Below are 14338 nucleotides of genomic sequence, written 5' to 3'. Positions count from 1 at the left end.
TATCCAGGCGCCTAGCACTTTAATGGCTTTTGTTCCAAGGGATTTTAATGACTCTGGAGAGGCTGGATATTATAAAGTGGGCTTCGCCATTCTCTATAATTGTTTAAGTCCTAAAGATTGAGGGCAACATTTATCAGGAAATATTCAGCTTAGAAATTGTAAAGTAGAATTGGAATTTTTGGAGTTTTCTAAAAACTATTAATCTTACAAAAGAATAGAGCATTTTTATTTATTTGTGGATTTATTATTTACATAGACTTAATCTATTAGTAATAAATATAAAATATTATTTAAACATAGAAATAAAATGATTTACCATGCAATATTTTTTACTTCATGATAAATGCTCTAATTTATTGCAATTATACTCCCCGCAATTAAAGTGAATATACGCTCTAAACAACATGCATTTATTTGAATGGAAATCCGCGGCAAAAGCATAATAAATCAGAAAAAACAAGCAGTTAGAAAAGGGAAGTGTGGAAACAGCTGGGAAATCGCAGTCAGTGAAATTAGCAGAGCACACACTGAGAAACACACAAGAGTCGAACAAAGAAAATACACCAAAAGCTGCTCGTGCTAGCTGCTGCTTTATGCTTTTCTCTATTTTCTCCGCAGCCATTGTTCGCCGGAAAATCCTGCTGCATTCTTAGCTAGCCAAAAAATAAAAAACTCGTTCATTTGTTGGTCTTAATTGCGCTGCTTTTCACAGCCACTCCATTTCTCCGAATCCTTTTGACTTGTGCATATTCTACTTTTGGCTTTTGCATAGTCTCCTTTTTGGGGAGGATATAAATACTCCTTCTTTTATGGCTGCATTTCTTCACCCTGATGTCCTGCGGCCGTGTTCCCGTTCCCTCAACGGAAAAGTCAACAAGACTTTTACTCAGACACGAATCCTTGTATCCCGGGGACATATCCCACTTGTTCTTTCACCCTTTTAAAAGTCCCCCAACATCTTGAGCTGTCACTCGTAGGTCCTTTGAGTTCCCCCTTCGAGGACCCTCGACTCCAGACGACACAAGAAAGTGCGAACCAATTAGAGGACTCTTCCAGCAGGGTCTCTTTAATATGCCTGCTTCACAGGTTCCTATAATCAAACTGGATGAGAAACAGCAGGTACAGAAAACTGGTGATGGCCATGCGGAATCCCATATCGTAGTTGACGTAAAACAAGCCGCAATGATGGAATCTCAACCTGCGGTGAGTGCAGAATAGGGCAAAATCGGAGATCTAAGCAAAGTAATACAATAGAATTTCAAATAAGTAAGCGTAAAGCAGTCAGACTTACACTTCTTTCCACCATCTCATCTAGTTGCTCGATATCATTGAATAACTTCAGTATGGTGGAAGTTTGCCTTGCCGTTCTCTCCGCCAAATCACAAGCTTCAATGCTGAGCCAAAAATCCAACATATTGATAATCAATGCCTGGAAAAAGACCACTGATCTAAGATCCAGCTCGTTATTGAGGGTAATTGAGTAGATAATGAAGAAGTAGATGCCCAGAACGTTGGCGAGCAGGAAACTGATCATCACCAGGACCATTTGGTAGTCGTAGATGGAGGCCAGTCGATCGCTGAGTTCCAGAAGGCGATGGTACAGATCGAGCAGGTAGTCCACCCTGGCAGACTCCACAGTTTCCCCATTCGCCAGGTTATTTACCAGCCGGAGCAGTTCCCTATTCACAATCCACACATATCGGTAGATAAACATCACTGCCAGGTGAAAGTGTGTGGCTCCCAGGAGAACAGCAAGTAACATGAAACACAAGCTAGTTACTCCTACGAATAGCTGACGACTGAAATTTGGCGACATTCCCAGTTCCAAAATCAACATGGATATAATTTCCAGGATCACAGCGACACCTTTAATTAGGACTGATCTGTCGAAGCCCCTGCACTCCTCCAAAGAATAATGACGAAAGTGGCGATGTTGGAGATCCAGCAGTTCGTTCAAGGTCCTTTCTATATCTCCGCTTTTCCAGAAGGCTCTTAGCAGCACCAGGGAAACCATTGAAAGGCTCTGAACATCGTGAATCCCATTGATCTGCTCTGCCAGGGCATTCCTGTGGAACACCTCCATTTTCATCGGCGTTTCGCTCTCCGTGTCATTTGTAACCACCAGCAGAATGAATGCCGCATTCAAGACAAGGCCATACGCCATTAGCCACTTGGAACGATGCAATTTCCTCGTCCAGCTGTCGTAGGTGAAGGGGAACACGCCCAGGATCCACGAGGCATACAGAGCACCCTTCAATGTGAGGCCAGCCATCCGCTGGCGGAAGCCACTTCCACTGGGGCGGAACATTCCGGGCCGGGGATTCAACCTCGAGTGTCGAGGAGTGGAGTCCACCGACGAGTGCAAGCGGCGATAAGGTTGGTTGGATGTACAAATGTCTTGCGCCTATGGTGTGGGAATTGCTGATGAAGGGATTACGCATACTGACCAGCAAACATATCGCCACCCATACACTGGGAAAAACAAATTAAGTTCGAAGACTGCAAAGTGGTATCACTTCGACCACTGCAAAATTAATAACATTTGGAAATGCAGCTTTGCAAAACAATATAATGTTAAATATTACTAACGAAATTTGTAATAGAATATATAAGAATCATACACTTTGATCAAACAAAATTTATATCAACTAAAAATTCTTGTTTTAATAAAATTGCTTACAGCTAGTCCAATTCAAACATTTCTAGATAAATATTATAAAATATGCTTAACAACAAGCAGTAGATTGTAAAAATACTTAATTTTTTACTTATCTATATTTTATTTATATTATATTAATTCAGGAAATTATTTCATGAACAAAACCTATAAATTGGAATAAACGAGCTTAAATATAGATTGCGTAAGATTTGTAATATTTCCTTTAAGTATTTCGAAGCAACATGTTCTGCTACTTTACTAAGTGTAAGGTTTTAGTGTATGCATAACCTTGCCGATGTTTGTTAACTAGTGTACAAGCGCTTCATAGGCTTTTGTGCTCATAATGCGAGCAACATTTGCTGCGATTAAATCATTTAATTAATTGGATGGACATGGAGTTGAAGTTCAGTTGAAGTTTTCTGCCCCCAATTCACCCCACTTAGTTGGGTCATTTCTGATGGCAGGCTCGTAAAAAATAATTTGGAGAGGCCGAAAAGGAAACCTGAAAACAACCTCGAGAACGGCCTCTCATTGCAATTCAACCGAAATCTGTGAAAAGCTTCGAGTGCGATAATATCCCCAGCACATTTCACTTCATATCTGGAGAGTTCTCGTGGAGATAAAAGCGGAGTACGAGTGTTTGACTTGTGGGAAGAAGTCCTCTCGAAAGCCTTTCAATCTGATGGCTAGTGCAGGCCCTGGAAATCTTCCCAAGTTGTGCAAATGAAATTTCATTTAATTAGTGTGGCAGACGACAAGTTTGATGCTTCAATGAGCTGCTGAAATATGAACGCAGAATCCGAGCTGAGTGGTGGATAATGGTTGATGTCCAGCCAGGCGTTCAAGTCCTTGTACTCGAATGGCTGATAGACCCTCTGATTAATTAGGTTGAATTGATAACTGATACTTGTCAATAACCGAGTTACCTTTATCGGAGTGGCAGTCTCTTGGACATCTATCTCCCTTGACATCCTCTTTTTTACCCCAACTCTAATGGCCTCAACAAACTTTCGAATGGTTTTAACTTGTTTTCCCGATGCGCCTGCAGTTTCTGACACTGTTGCAAAGTTAACACTTTTGCAACTCCCTTTCTCTTTGGCAGTTATGTTAGGTGGTAAACTTTTACCAGCTGTCACCTGTAACTGGCTTTTCCCCTGAAAATTTCAGCTTTTCCTTTTTTTAAGAAGTGCTTTTTAGCAACGCCTTCAAGTTTGTTTTTGACAGAATGCGAGTATTTTTTCTTGAACGGTTTCTCTGTTGGGAACCCACGCTTTAAAGGAAGCACCTTTAAATCTGATTACGTGGAAAATCCACTGTCCATGTTTAAAGACTTAGTTCCAATTGAATTGCTGCCCAAACAGATTTCAATTAATACTCAAGCACTTTCCCACTTCTCTTGCTTGTAAATTTCTAAGCAGATTCATTCCACTATCAAACCGCATTTTCATAACAATTGAGAGCAGCTCAGCCGCATCCTCGGGGTGTCCTTTGTGGGTCCTTCGGGGACATTCGCTACACAGTTTGCAATCAGAATTAGTGAAGCACTTCTCGGCACCGTAGTTTGAATTTTTAATTGCTGACCACAGCAAACAAACTGGGAGTAAACAGAAGGACACAATGCAGTATAGCGGGGATCCTTTCAGGTGTTTAGACATTCCAATTTGCATGGCTAAACGGATCTCCCTTTTCTCCATTGTGAGGAAAAGTGACTTTAACCATTTGCAGTTTGAGCTTAATTAAGCACAAAATGGTCGACAATTGTGGATTTGCGTTTCCCTTGAATGAAGTTCTCATCTTTGGAGGCACTCGGAAACCACATAACGATTGCAGAAGAACAAGGATACAAGGATATAATAATTGTAGGAGAGGTTACTGCAGATTCCACTCTTCATTGTGTGGCAAGTCCACCCTCTATATTATTCCCTTTACCCCTAACTTAATCGCTGATTAAACGCAGAGTTCAAGCGTCAAACGCACAATTTGGATGCATTCCTGCTTGTTCTCCACGTATTTTCTTTGCTTCGCGTTCCTCTTTTCTTCCCCCAAGGAACGTGCGTGATTTCATTAAAAATAAGGCGCCAAGAAACAACACCTAAAAGGCAAAAACGTGAAACTTCTCCCAAGCTGCGCATACGCCACGTGAGCCGCCTTCGAACCAGTCGCCTGCAATTAGGCAACGCAACTCGCATTTTTAGCCAACTGGCATAATTAGAGGCTGTAAAGGATTCCATTTACCAAGTTCAAACGGAGCTGGCAGAATCCCTCCAAAAGGGGATTAAAAAAAGTAAATTGGAAGTGGGTGTTAAAGAATAAGCCTAGAATGAGTTAATTAGATAAATTCTATTAGGAGTGACTCAGACTGGGTAGAGAGTGGTCGTGGCTGCCTTAAATGCCTATTTCAATACGATTTTTCCCCTTTTTTTCCTTACTGCTTGGCATTTTCGTTTGGCTAGGCACTTGCTAAGTGATTCAAAGCTTATAATTGGCCATGAAAATATATTTTTGGGATGCCCCAAAAAAGGGAACAAAATGCTACAAAAAAGTCGCGGCTTTAACTCTTTCCTTGGGATTATTGAAAATGTTTTCTCTCATTGCTGTCATGTCTTGTTTGGCCATTATCCTGACTGCCTTTCGCGTCTGCGATATCCTTCGCCATGTTATTGTTATCCCTATTTCTCTGATGGGGCAAAGTTTAATGTTTCACTTGGAAAAGGATTCGAGTTGCCTGCGGGGAAACTTTGCTGGCAAGTCGTTAAAATCAAATGGATATTGTCCCAAAGGGGGAAAGCAAGTAAGAATCTCTGCTCCGAGAGTTAAGTATGCAAACTAAGGGCCTTCCCTTATCCTTTTTCCGTAACCCCATTTCAAGCTAACTTCTCCTGATTTCAAGGCGATCAAATCTCATTTCAAATGCAATCGGTGCACCAATTTAGCACATCAAAGGAAAACAAACAGCCACGCCCATTTCGGACACGCCCACTCAGGCAAATGAGTGGAAAAAATGGTGGAAAATATTTGCACTACAAAGTAGCAGGAGAAAAACAAACGGAAAGCGCGAAAAATATTTTCACAGTTGCAAATATTCGCTCTGCGATAAGGAGGAAAAACCAGAAAAAGTGCTTCAAAATCGAGGAAAAACTGTGAGTAAATATTTATGAAATATTTTCGTAGAGTCTGCAAATCAAATCAAATTGCTGACAGCCCCATTGAGAGAAAATGCCTTTCCTTATGGGGGAAATTGGAGGGCGAACTTTTCCAGTTGTTTACTTGTCAAAGGATTGCAGGGAATCCCGGCAGATATTTACCTTTTATTTTGCTTATCTAATAAAGTGCAATCCTGGGAGCAGACAATGCAATTTGCTGGGTATTTATGTTCCTCGATAAACTTTTGTGTGGAAAACTGCACCTTGGGAAACTCCCTGAAAGTGACTTACAAAAAAGCAACTTTGTTTTTTTGTGAGAATGGTAAAATTAGCTTGCTGCAGTAAAATAAATTGCAAATTTCAGGACGGAAATTGAAAATTTATCGGCACAAAAAAGTCTTCTTTTTCTTAAGTTTTTGCTGAGGGATCCTTTGCTGACAGAGGAAAAGAGAGCAGCGATTGATGATCCTGGCTGTCAGGATACAAAGTGACAACATTTTGCATCGCAATCGGAGAAGAAACTTTTTCCTATTTTTCCTCTCCTATGAGGGACATTAAAAATTTGTTTTTCCCGTTTACTTGGGTATGAAATTTAGCAGTGTTTTCCATTTTCCCTTTGCTCATTTCTCATGCTTTCTTTGGAGCGCCACAAAGTATGCAACACATGCAACTGAAGTTTCCGCGGAAAGTTTTCTTTTCCTGGGCTTTCCCTTCCTCCATCCTCCATCCTCCATAATAAGTTACGCTTAGCATTTTCTGCTTTTCCTCCAGCTAAGTGCATTTTTCACCTTTTATCATTACTTCTTGACTCATTTTCCGCGTTTTTCCCTGGTGAAGTTTCCCGACTTCAGTCGAGGGTATGATGATTGCTTTGGTCTATGCAAAGCGTCTCAATTTGGGTTCATGTTTCCATTAGATGCTCCCTACTCTCGAATATTCCTCAGATGCGCATAAAGTATTTTGCAGATAATAAAAATTGGCAAACGGCGCAGAATTTATGCGCTGTGAAAACTCGTAAATTTTCAATGTGGCCCGTGATAAAAATCAGCAATGAAAACGCAGCGACATAATAGAAAATCCCCCTCGGAGAAAACTTCAGACTGTTGTTCTTTTTATGAAAGTTTTACGATTCTCTGAACTCCTGGGTGAAGTTCATAGGGCAAAGGCCTTTGAGGAGGTCAATAAATGGATTATAAATATTAACAATCAATGATCATTACTGGTTTTCTGTTGAGTTGATTCTAATAATTTAATTTTTCTAGATTAAAGCCAATAAATAATAATTTAATGGGATCCTTAATGGTAAAACCGAATGTTAGCTTCCTTCACTGTTATCCATCGTAATATTATTCGTGTTACTACATTCCCCGAAGCCATTTTCTTTCGTAAACTTTCTTTAATTTCCGGAGCAATAAATTTGAAAGAAAATTCATTCCAGTTTTAGTTGAAATTGCTGAAGATAAACAGAAATCGAAGCTTCTACCCCATCCTCTCCGCATTAATTTAAACACAATTAAATGGCGACAAGAAAAGCGACCGAAAACAAGTGGCAGTCGAAGGGAAAGAGATAGGTAGATAGACAAAGACTGAGACAGAGTGAGCGGAGCATAAAATCAACTTCAAGGAGAACATCTCCGAAAAAGATAAATAAATTAAAAGAAAATAAAATAGTGGAGAGGGGGACTTGGGGAGGCAATGAAATCGATGCGAAGGTCATTCCGGGTCAGCGATAAAAATTCCAGCAAACTTTTCCACCAAAGAGAAAGGGAGATCGGAATTAATTGCAGAGAAATTTAATTTTACGACAGGGAATTTCATCGTTCTCTCGCAAGACTCTTAAAGAGGAATAAAATTCCGCCAAATTGGAACGCAATGAAACTGGAAATGAATTGTCCATGATTTTTATTGAGTCTCGAATTAAAAGCGACGAAATAGTGATGGAAAATTCGCTGGCAAGTCCTCCTGAAATGCGTGTAAAAAGTGCAACAATGGAACAGGCTTTTCCCCATTTTCCCTTATTTACCCTATAAATTAACAACAAAAATGTTTGCATGTTTAACTGCGCCGTTAATTATTTGGGAGCGAGTTTTTGAAAAAGGAAATCAGTGTTCCGATTTCGGTCTGCTTTTCCCATTGTTTCATGGGAGGAAAAGCCAAAAGGAATGAGGGCGTGGAGGTCAAAGGGTGTGCATGTGTGCTCTGGAAATATTTGAACAATTAACTTCTGCTTTTTGCTGTCCTCTGGCGGAAATTCGTGTGGTTTTTCGTCGTGGACACGTTTTCAGTTGAAAGTGGCACCCGGAAAATCAACAACAAAGTAATATTAATTATGATGCCAGGGTTTTAAGTGCGTGCAGAAAAATATCCATGTTTTTAGTAAATGAGAAAAAAACATGGATAAGAGAAAAATGTTAAATTAAATTCTGAAATTTTGTATTTTTCTTGTAATATAGTCTTTAATAAACATTTAATAAATGTCAAACATTTAAATGTTATTGAAATAATTAACAAATTGTAAATCTTCTCGTTGTTCATACTATATTATAATTTAAGTAGAAGCATTGTTTTCCCTAATAACAAATAAGGAGCCTTAAAGTTGATTCCCAGATCATCTATGGAAAAGTAAAAGAAGATTCCACACTCTTCAAAACACTCCAGCATTTTTAAAACCTCTTGCCGATGATTTTCCAACTGCAGTTTTCATCTTCACTTTTCATGCCCCGTTTGGCCTTTTAGCTCGCAGCTTTCCTCCATTCAGTAGACTAATGTCCCTATCTACTCTGATATAGCCATGTGAGTGTGTGTGAGTATGTGTATGCCATGTGTCGGAGGATGTGTCTCAGTGTGAGTTTGTGCTGACATCAAGTTCATAAAGATATCTGCCATAATTGCAGCTAAGTCAGCAAATGTTGACTGCTGTCCTGTCACCCTTCTCTTTCTACCCCTCTGTTCCTCTCTTTCCTATTCTAGTTGTGGTTTTTTCCCTTTTCTTGTTCTTGTCTAGCCGCATTTTCTTTTCTGTTGCGTTTCCCTTTGGCTAAATATGAAATGAAAGGATTCAGGAAGGCACAGGATGTGAAGTTGGAAGGGAAATATAGGATATAGGAACTGAGCAGGGAGAGATCCTGAAAGGGAGCACTTAGTTTTATGGTCTCACATTCAGAACTGCTGCTCAATGTGGCGAGAATGAAAATGAGGCAGTAGAAACTAAGCGACTAGGGAATCCTTTCGTTTTATTTTATATGGGAAATGTTATCCCAAAGATTTTTGGAGTGGAAGTTTTTCAATGAATATTCCATCGCCAGGGGTCTCTTAAATCAGTTTTACTCCTTTTTCTATAATCCCTGATATGTGTCCACATTTTGCCCTACTTTCAATTAGCTGGCATTCAGTCCTCCCCTGAAATGCAAATCGAAATGGGAGGCAATAAAAGTCACTACCCAGATGTAAACAACGCAAATGCAGGCAGCAAGTGTCCTTACTTCTTCGCTTACTCCTTTCCCCATTCGTAACCCCTTTCATCGCCCACATTTTCCGCTTCTTCTCTTTTTAAGTCAAGTAAGGAAAGAGTTGACAAGAAAAAACATGAACTTTTCCCCCTCATTTCCCAACATTTTTCTCTATTTTTCTGTGGGTTTTTATTAAGCGTCATCAAAGTGGGTGGTAAATAACTGGGGGTGTGGCTGATTGCAGTTGAAACTAAAGGAGAGAAAAACATAGAGGGCAAAGGATTTAAATATTTCCCAAGCTGCAGTTCCCTTCCCTTAACTTTGTTGCATTTCCTTTTCTGCAAGGAAAACTTTCATTGTTTTTGCAACAAATTGCGGCAGTTTGGCATGTTCTTTGCATTTGCTTTGCTTGCTTTTCTGCCCTTTTTCTTATATTTTCCTCCGCCTCATTTGGCAAAGCTCAACCGGTTTTTCCTATGCAAAGTTTGCCACAATTTCATTCAGATACTGGTCTTTCCATGTTAAAAGAAAAAGGAAGCAATCTTCGGGTAGCCGCAATTTATATACCCTTGCAACTCTTATAAAAAGTAAATATTCTATATTTTGATTTAGTTGCTTAAAAACAATAAAGCCGAAGGTATTTTAACATATGTAGTACCTGCTACAGAAAAAAGACTATTTGCAGATTTGCTATTTGAATAGCTTTAAAACTGAGGGACTGGTATCTATAGAAACAGACAGACAGACGAACGGATCAAGATCAAGAGTATATATATACTCTAAGGGTCAGAAATGTGAACTTAACTGCATTGTAAACTTTTATCATAAATTATAATACCCTCAGCAAGGGTATAAAAATGACATTGATAATTGACAGTTTCATTTTGCACTTTTTGTTATCCAACTTTAATGGATCGAATCATTTCATTGTTCAGATTTCCCTCGTTAAATTTGATTACGTTTCTCAGTGATTTTCAATCGTTTTCCTTCTTGATTGAATAATTACTTTTTAAAAAGTATTCCATTTGAATGCCTCATTAGCCAGAAAAATACTACATTTGGTCTGCTATTGATGTGAACTGGTTTGAAATATTCTTTCACAAATAATAACTCATTTCCATCCTGTCATAATATTAACTGCACTTGACTTTCAATTAAAAAGGAAAATATTTGTATGTTTAATTAAAGTTTCGAATTATTCACTGAAAAACTGTAATCGGATGATGTCCTTTGCACTTCCTGCTCTTTCCTCCATTTTCTACCAACTCCCACTTCCGGTCTTAAGTTGTGTGTTATCTGAGCCTCCCCATTTCCTTAGTTTTCCATCCCATTTCCACACATCCCTGTCGAGAGTGTTTATCATTAGTTCACATGACTTGCCATCCTCGGATTCCCACCAGGAACTCCATTCTGAATTCTCTTCATTTGCGTAGTCATACAAAATTAATTAGGAACCGCTTCACACATTAGCAAGTGAAAACTGAAACTTAGAAGGGAATTTAACATGGCACTCGAAGTAATGAGAAATAAGATCGGATTAACATTACTCATACGCCACCGGCTCCCATTGATTTCGTTAATGAATCACTCGCTTCAGCGCCTGCAGATAAGACTACAATTTCACTTTGGACATTAGTTTCATTTTCAATACTAAGAGTTCTAAGCTAAGCATTAACGTGATTTATTTCTTTGAAAGTGACGAAAGTGAGAGAAAGGTGAACTGGAAAGGAATTTTTATTATACGGGGATTTTTTAGGGGCACACTCTTGATTTTTTGAAGTCACTAAAGGTGATTCGTACCTCAAAGGAAAAAGGTCAAGAAATTCCAAAGTAAATCAAAGGGAGAACGTAAAAGAAAATGCAATTTACAATGAAAATCAAGTAGAGTTATTAACTCTGTGCAACTTTTCCCCTTCTTGCCTCTTTTTCTACCCACTTTAAGTACTCCAACAGTGGTCCGTTGAAAACTTTCAACTTGCGCTGAGATTGCATTTAATTAACATTCAGCCGCAAGTTATGGAAGGAGGAATCCCGATCCCAAGGATGATTTTATTGCAACAGTTGGTCTTCTGGGTTTTCCCCTCACTTACACACTCCTCCACTTTACCCTTTCACCTTGAGTAAATCGAAACTTTTATTTCTTCATTATGGCAGCTCAGATCGATTCCCCACTGCCACCATGGAATATCCTTCCTGTTTTTCATCACGGATGACATTTCAGTTTACATATCCTTACTCCTCGCCAATTAAATTTCCTTCATTTCTGGCGACGTGTTTTCGGTTTATTTTGTTTTCCTCTTTTAATTGAACGAAGCGAAGATTTAAACGAATTTATTGATGGCACGATGGCATCGCCCAGGATCGAACGCCCCTTTCCGTAAAGAGGGCATGGTCGGTTGCCTGTAACATATTTTATGCATGCCTCAATGGGCGCCCACTGAACAATATAGCTGGGAGTCGGGGTGTGTGGCAGATGTCTCTATCGAATGGCCCGGATTGTTGAGCGGAGAATCGCGACAAGTAGCTCACTGGAGAATCGGAGGAAGGGGAAGAGAGCTGTGTTATCCGTATGCAAATGATGACTCCTTCGAGTTGGTTGCCCTCTTCCAGTTCGCTATTGTTAACCACCTGCAACATAAACAGCAGCAGCAAGTGCATCTCCTCCACCTCTGAACCCTTCCTTTATCTGCATTCTCATTCTCATCCTCATCCGTCCATAAATCATGCAACACCTTCGAACCATTTCCGAGTGTTCAACTGTCGCACAATTGAGAGTGTAAAACAGAGGAGGTGGCTGTGGCTGTGACTTGACTTTCCTTCTGGCCCTCGGTTAACCTCTCTATTCCCGACAACTGAGATATTCGTGTTCCCCGCAGCATTAGCATCTCAAACAAGGCGAAACATTCAAATTGAAGTGACCCAAGATGAAGGGGAGTGAAGGTGAATGGAGTTCATCTCCATTTGGGCGAGGAGAAGAGCCTCAACTTGTGATGCATTGGGGTCAGGAGAAGATCGTGAGGAAACTCTTTATTTGCCCGGCAAAACAGCGGCTTGGAGTGGGTGAAATAGCACAAGAATTTTTCACTTTATCCGAGTGTTTCCATTTGCATTTGTAGGCCAAAAGGAATTCGGAAATTTAAACAAGGCAAATAAATGTGTTATAGGAAGGAATAGCAAGTGGAGGGGCTTTTCCTATGGTGGAATGCCCTCATTTCGGAGCAAAGAGGAAACAAAATGCCTTAGTTTCTCATTGCGGCTTCCATTCGAGTTTCTTCATGTGTAAGTTCAAGGTCAGAAAGGAACCTTGACCGGCTTAAAAGTAAAGGGAAAACATTTCTCTAATCTGTGTCCGAACTTGCGGAACTAAAAGCATTTCCCCTGTCGGATAAAAAAGACAAGTGGAGCTGACGAGAGCGGACAACGCTGCGTATGAGTAATGGAATTTTAAGCAGGGAAGGAGATGGGAAAAACCCACTTAAAGAAGAGCTGAGAGTCTGAAATTTTTGTGAAATTGAAATAGGGCAACAAAATTAGAAACAAGTTGGGAGAATACGAATCAGTAAAGTCAGTAACGAATTGTAATTATTTATACGACTTATTTTAATTGTTATTGAACTCACATGGATATTGCTTTCTAGTCTTCTTTATAACACAATATGTTAAGTTGATTTAAAATTGCAAAAAGTTTATCCAAGTCGCTATGGCAATTTGAAGAAATTACCTTGAACTAACTTAATCAAGAAAGTACATCCTTAAATTCCTCTAAAGAGGCAGAGCCTTGCAATTGCTTTAGCCCTCTCAGATTTCATCTCCATTTAGTTGCCCTTCATCGAAAGTCGGAAAATGCCTGAAAACACTTGAAAAATGCTTTGTTTGCTGCCTCATCGGAACTTTAGCGAGTAGCGTGGAAAAATGCTCTCCAATCAACTGAACTCAGCTGCACGGCCACGCCCCCTCGCCATCCTCCTCCCTTTTACCTCTTTTGGGTCCAAAATGCGGGCAATAATGAAAGTGCTGACAATGTGAGCCGAACCGAGCCCCAAATTGCAACTGCACCTGGCTTTCCCCCGTTCCCCCGATTTGAAGCCCTGTTGCTCCGCCCATGGTAACCGCAACGCGTTGCTGAAGGACGACGCCAGGAGCAGGACCACAGTTGGGATGAGGAGCAGGGGGAAGGGGCAGGGGATCCAAGCTGATGTCCTGCGTGAGCGGAATTTTAAACGGGTGCCAGGCACAGAATCAGGCAGCATCATCTATCAAAAAAGGAGGTTACGATGATCGGGGTTAGGTGGAGAAAGGGGTGGAAAAAGGGGCAGAAGGGGAATGCATACACTTTGACCTGCATCCGCTCATTAATTTTTGGCTTTGTTCGCAGAATTCCATCCAATTTCCTCCCCTACCAAAACAAATAAATTTTGTGGGTCCTGAATTCAAGTGGGCGTGGCATGTCAGTAGTTCCAAATGGAAATGTGCAACCATCACAAATTGCCAGTGAAAACTTTGTGTCAAGGCCTTTAAACCAATTAAGTGTTTGTCGTGTGGGCCAAGTTCGTAATTGGTTTAAAGAGCGGCATATGGTTGCCCCCTTTGAAGTTGAATGTCTGTGGTTTCGTGAGGGGAACCTCGAAAAGTGTCACCAACAAACACGAATAGATGGGCAAAATAGGCAACCCGAAAGCAATTGACCCAGAAATCCATCTGCCACCCATCCTCCGATTCTTTCTCTTTTTCCAACCTCAAATCGAAGCCAAAACAGAACGAGAAATCAATAAAAAGGGAGAAGTGAAGGGAAAGCCAAAGGACGAAGGATGCTGCCTGTTTTTTCCGTCATCAAATGTTGCCAGACTTTGTCAACATGTTGCCAGGAACACACTCTCAATGTTGGGATGCAAACTCCAGATAATTCTCGGGAAAAGCTCTCGCTCTCGCTTTTCTTTCGCCATTTCCCACACTCTGTTGCCATAATTTCGAGTCGAGCCACAATTTGGGGGAGGTCAGTAGTCCTTAGTCCGCAGTTCGTAGACAGTCCTCCGTGCGTGGTCGAAATTCTGATTATCCATGTCAACGACTCACACATTTAAAATTCG

General features: G+C 40.4%; 1 protein-coding gene across 1 annotated transcript; it reads right to left on the bottom strand.

The window, feature by feature from the left end:
• Positions 1-1080: 1080 nt before the first annotated feature.
• LOC108039522 (gustatory receptor for bitter taste 22e) lies at positions 1081-2308 on the bottom strand. The gene is made up of 2 exons (XM_017116552.2): positions 1292-2308; positions 1081-1233 (listed from the first exon to the last, which is right to left on the bottom strand). The coding sequence occupies exons 1-2, from the start codon at positions 2306-2308 to the stop codon at positions 1081-1083; spliced, it is 1170 nt and encodes a 389-aa protein (XP_016972041.2).
• Between the last annotated feature and the right edge of the window lie 12030 nt (positions 2309-14338).

Source organism: Drosophila rhopaloa, unplaced genomic scaffold (assembly GCF_018152115.1).
Source record: "Drosophila rhopaloa isolate 14029-0021.01 unplaced genomic scaffold, ASM1815211v1 contig_2, whole genome shotgun sequence".
NCBI classification, from domain to species: Eukaryota; Metazoa; Arthropoda; class Insecta; order Diptera; family Drosophilidae; genus Drosophila; species Drosophila rhopaloa.
The sequence above is the reverse complement of the archived record's forward strand: the minus strand, read 5'-3'. Positions and strand labels throughout refer to the sequence as shown.

Bases quoted from the DNA above. Each gene is read 5' to 3' on its own strand.
- LOC108039522 (XM_017116552.2), bottom strand. From the start codon at position 2,308: ATGTTCCGCCCCAGTGGAAGTGGCTTCCGCCAGCGGATGGCTGGCCTC. The intron at 1,234-1,291 runs GTAAGTCTGACT...TACTTTGCTTAG, and splicing joins ATGAGATGGTGGAAAGAAGT to ATCTCCGATTTTGCCCTATT.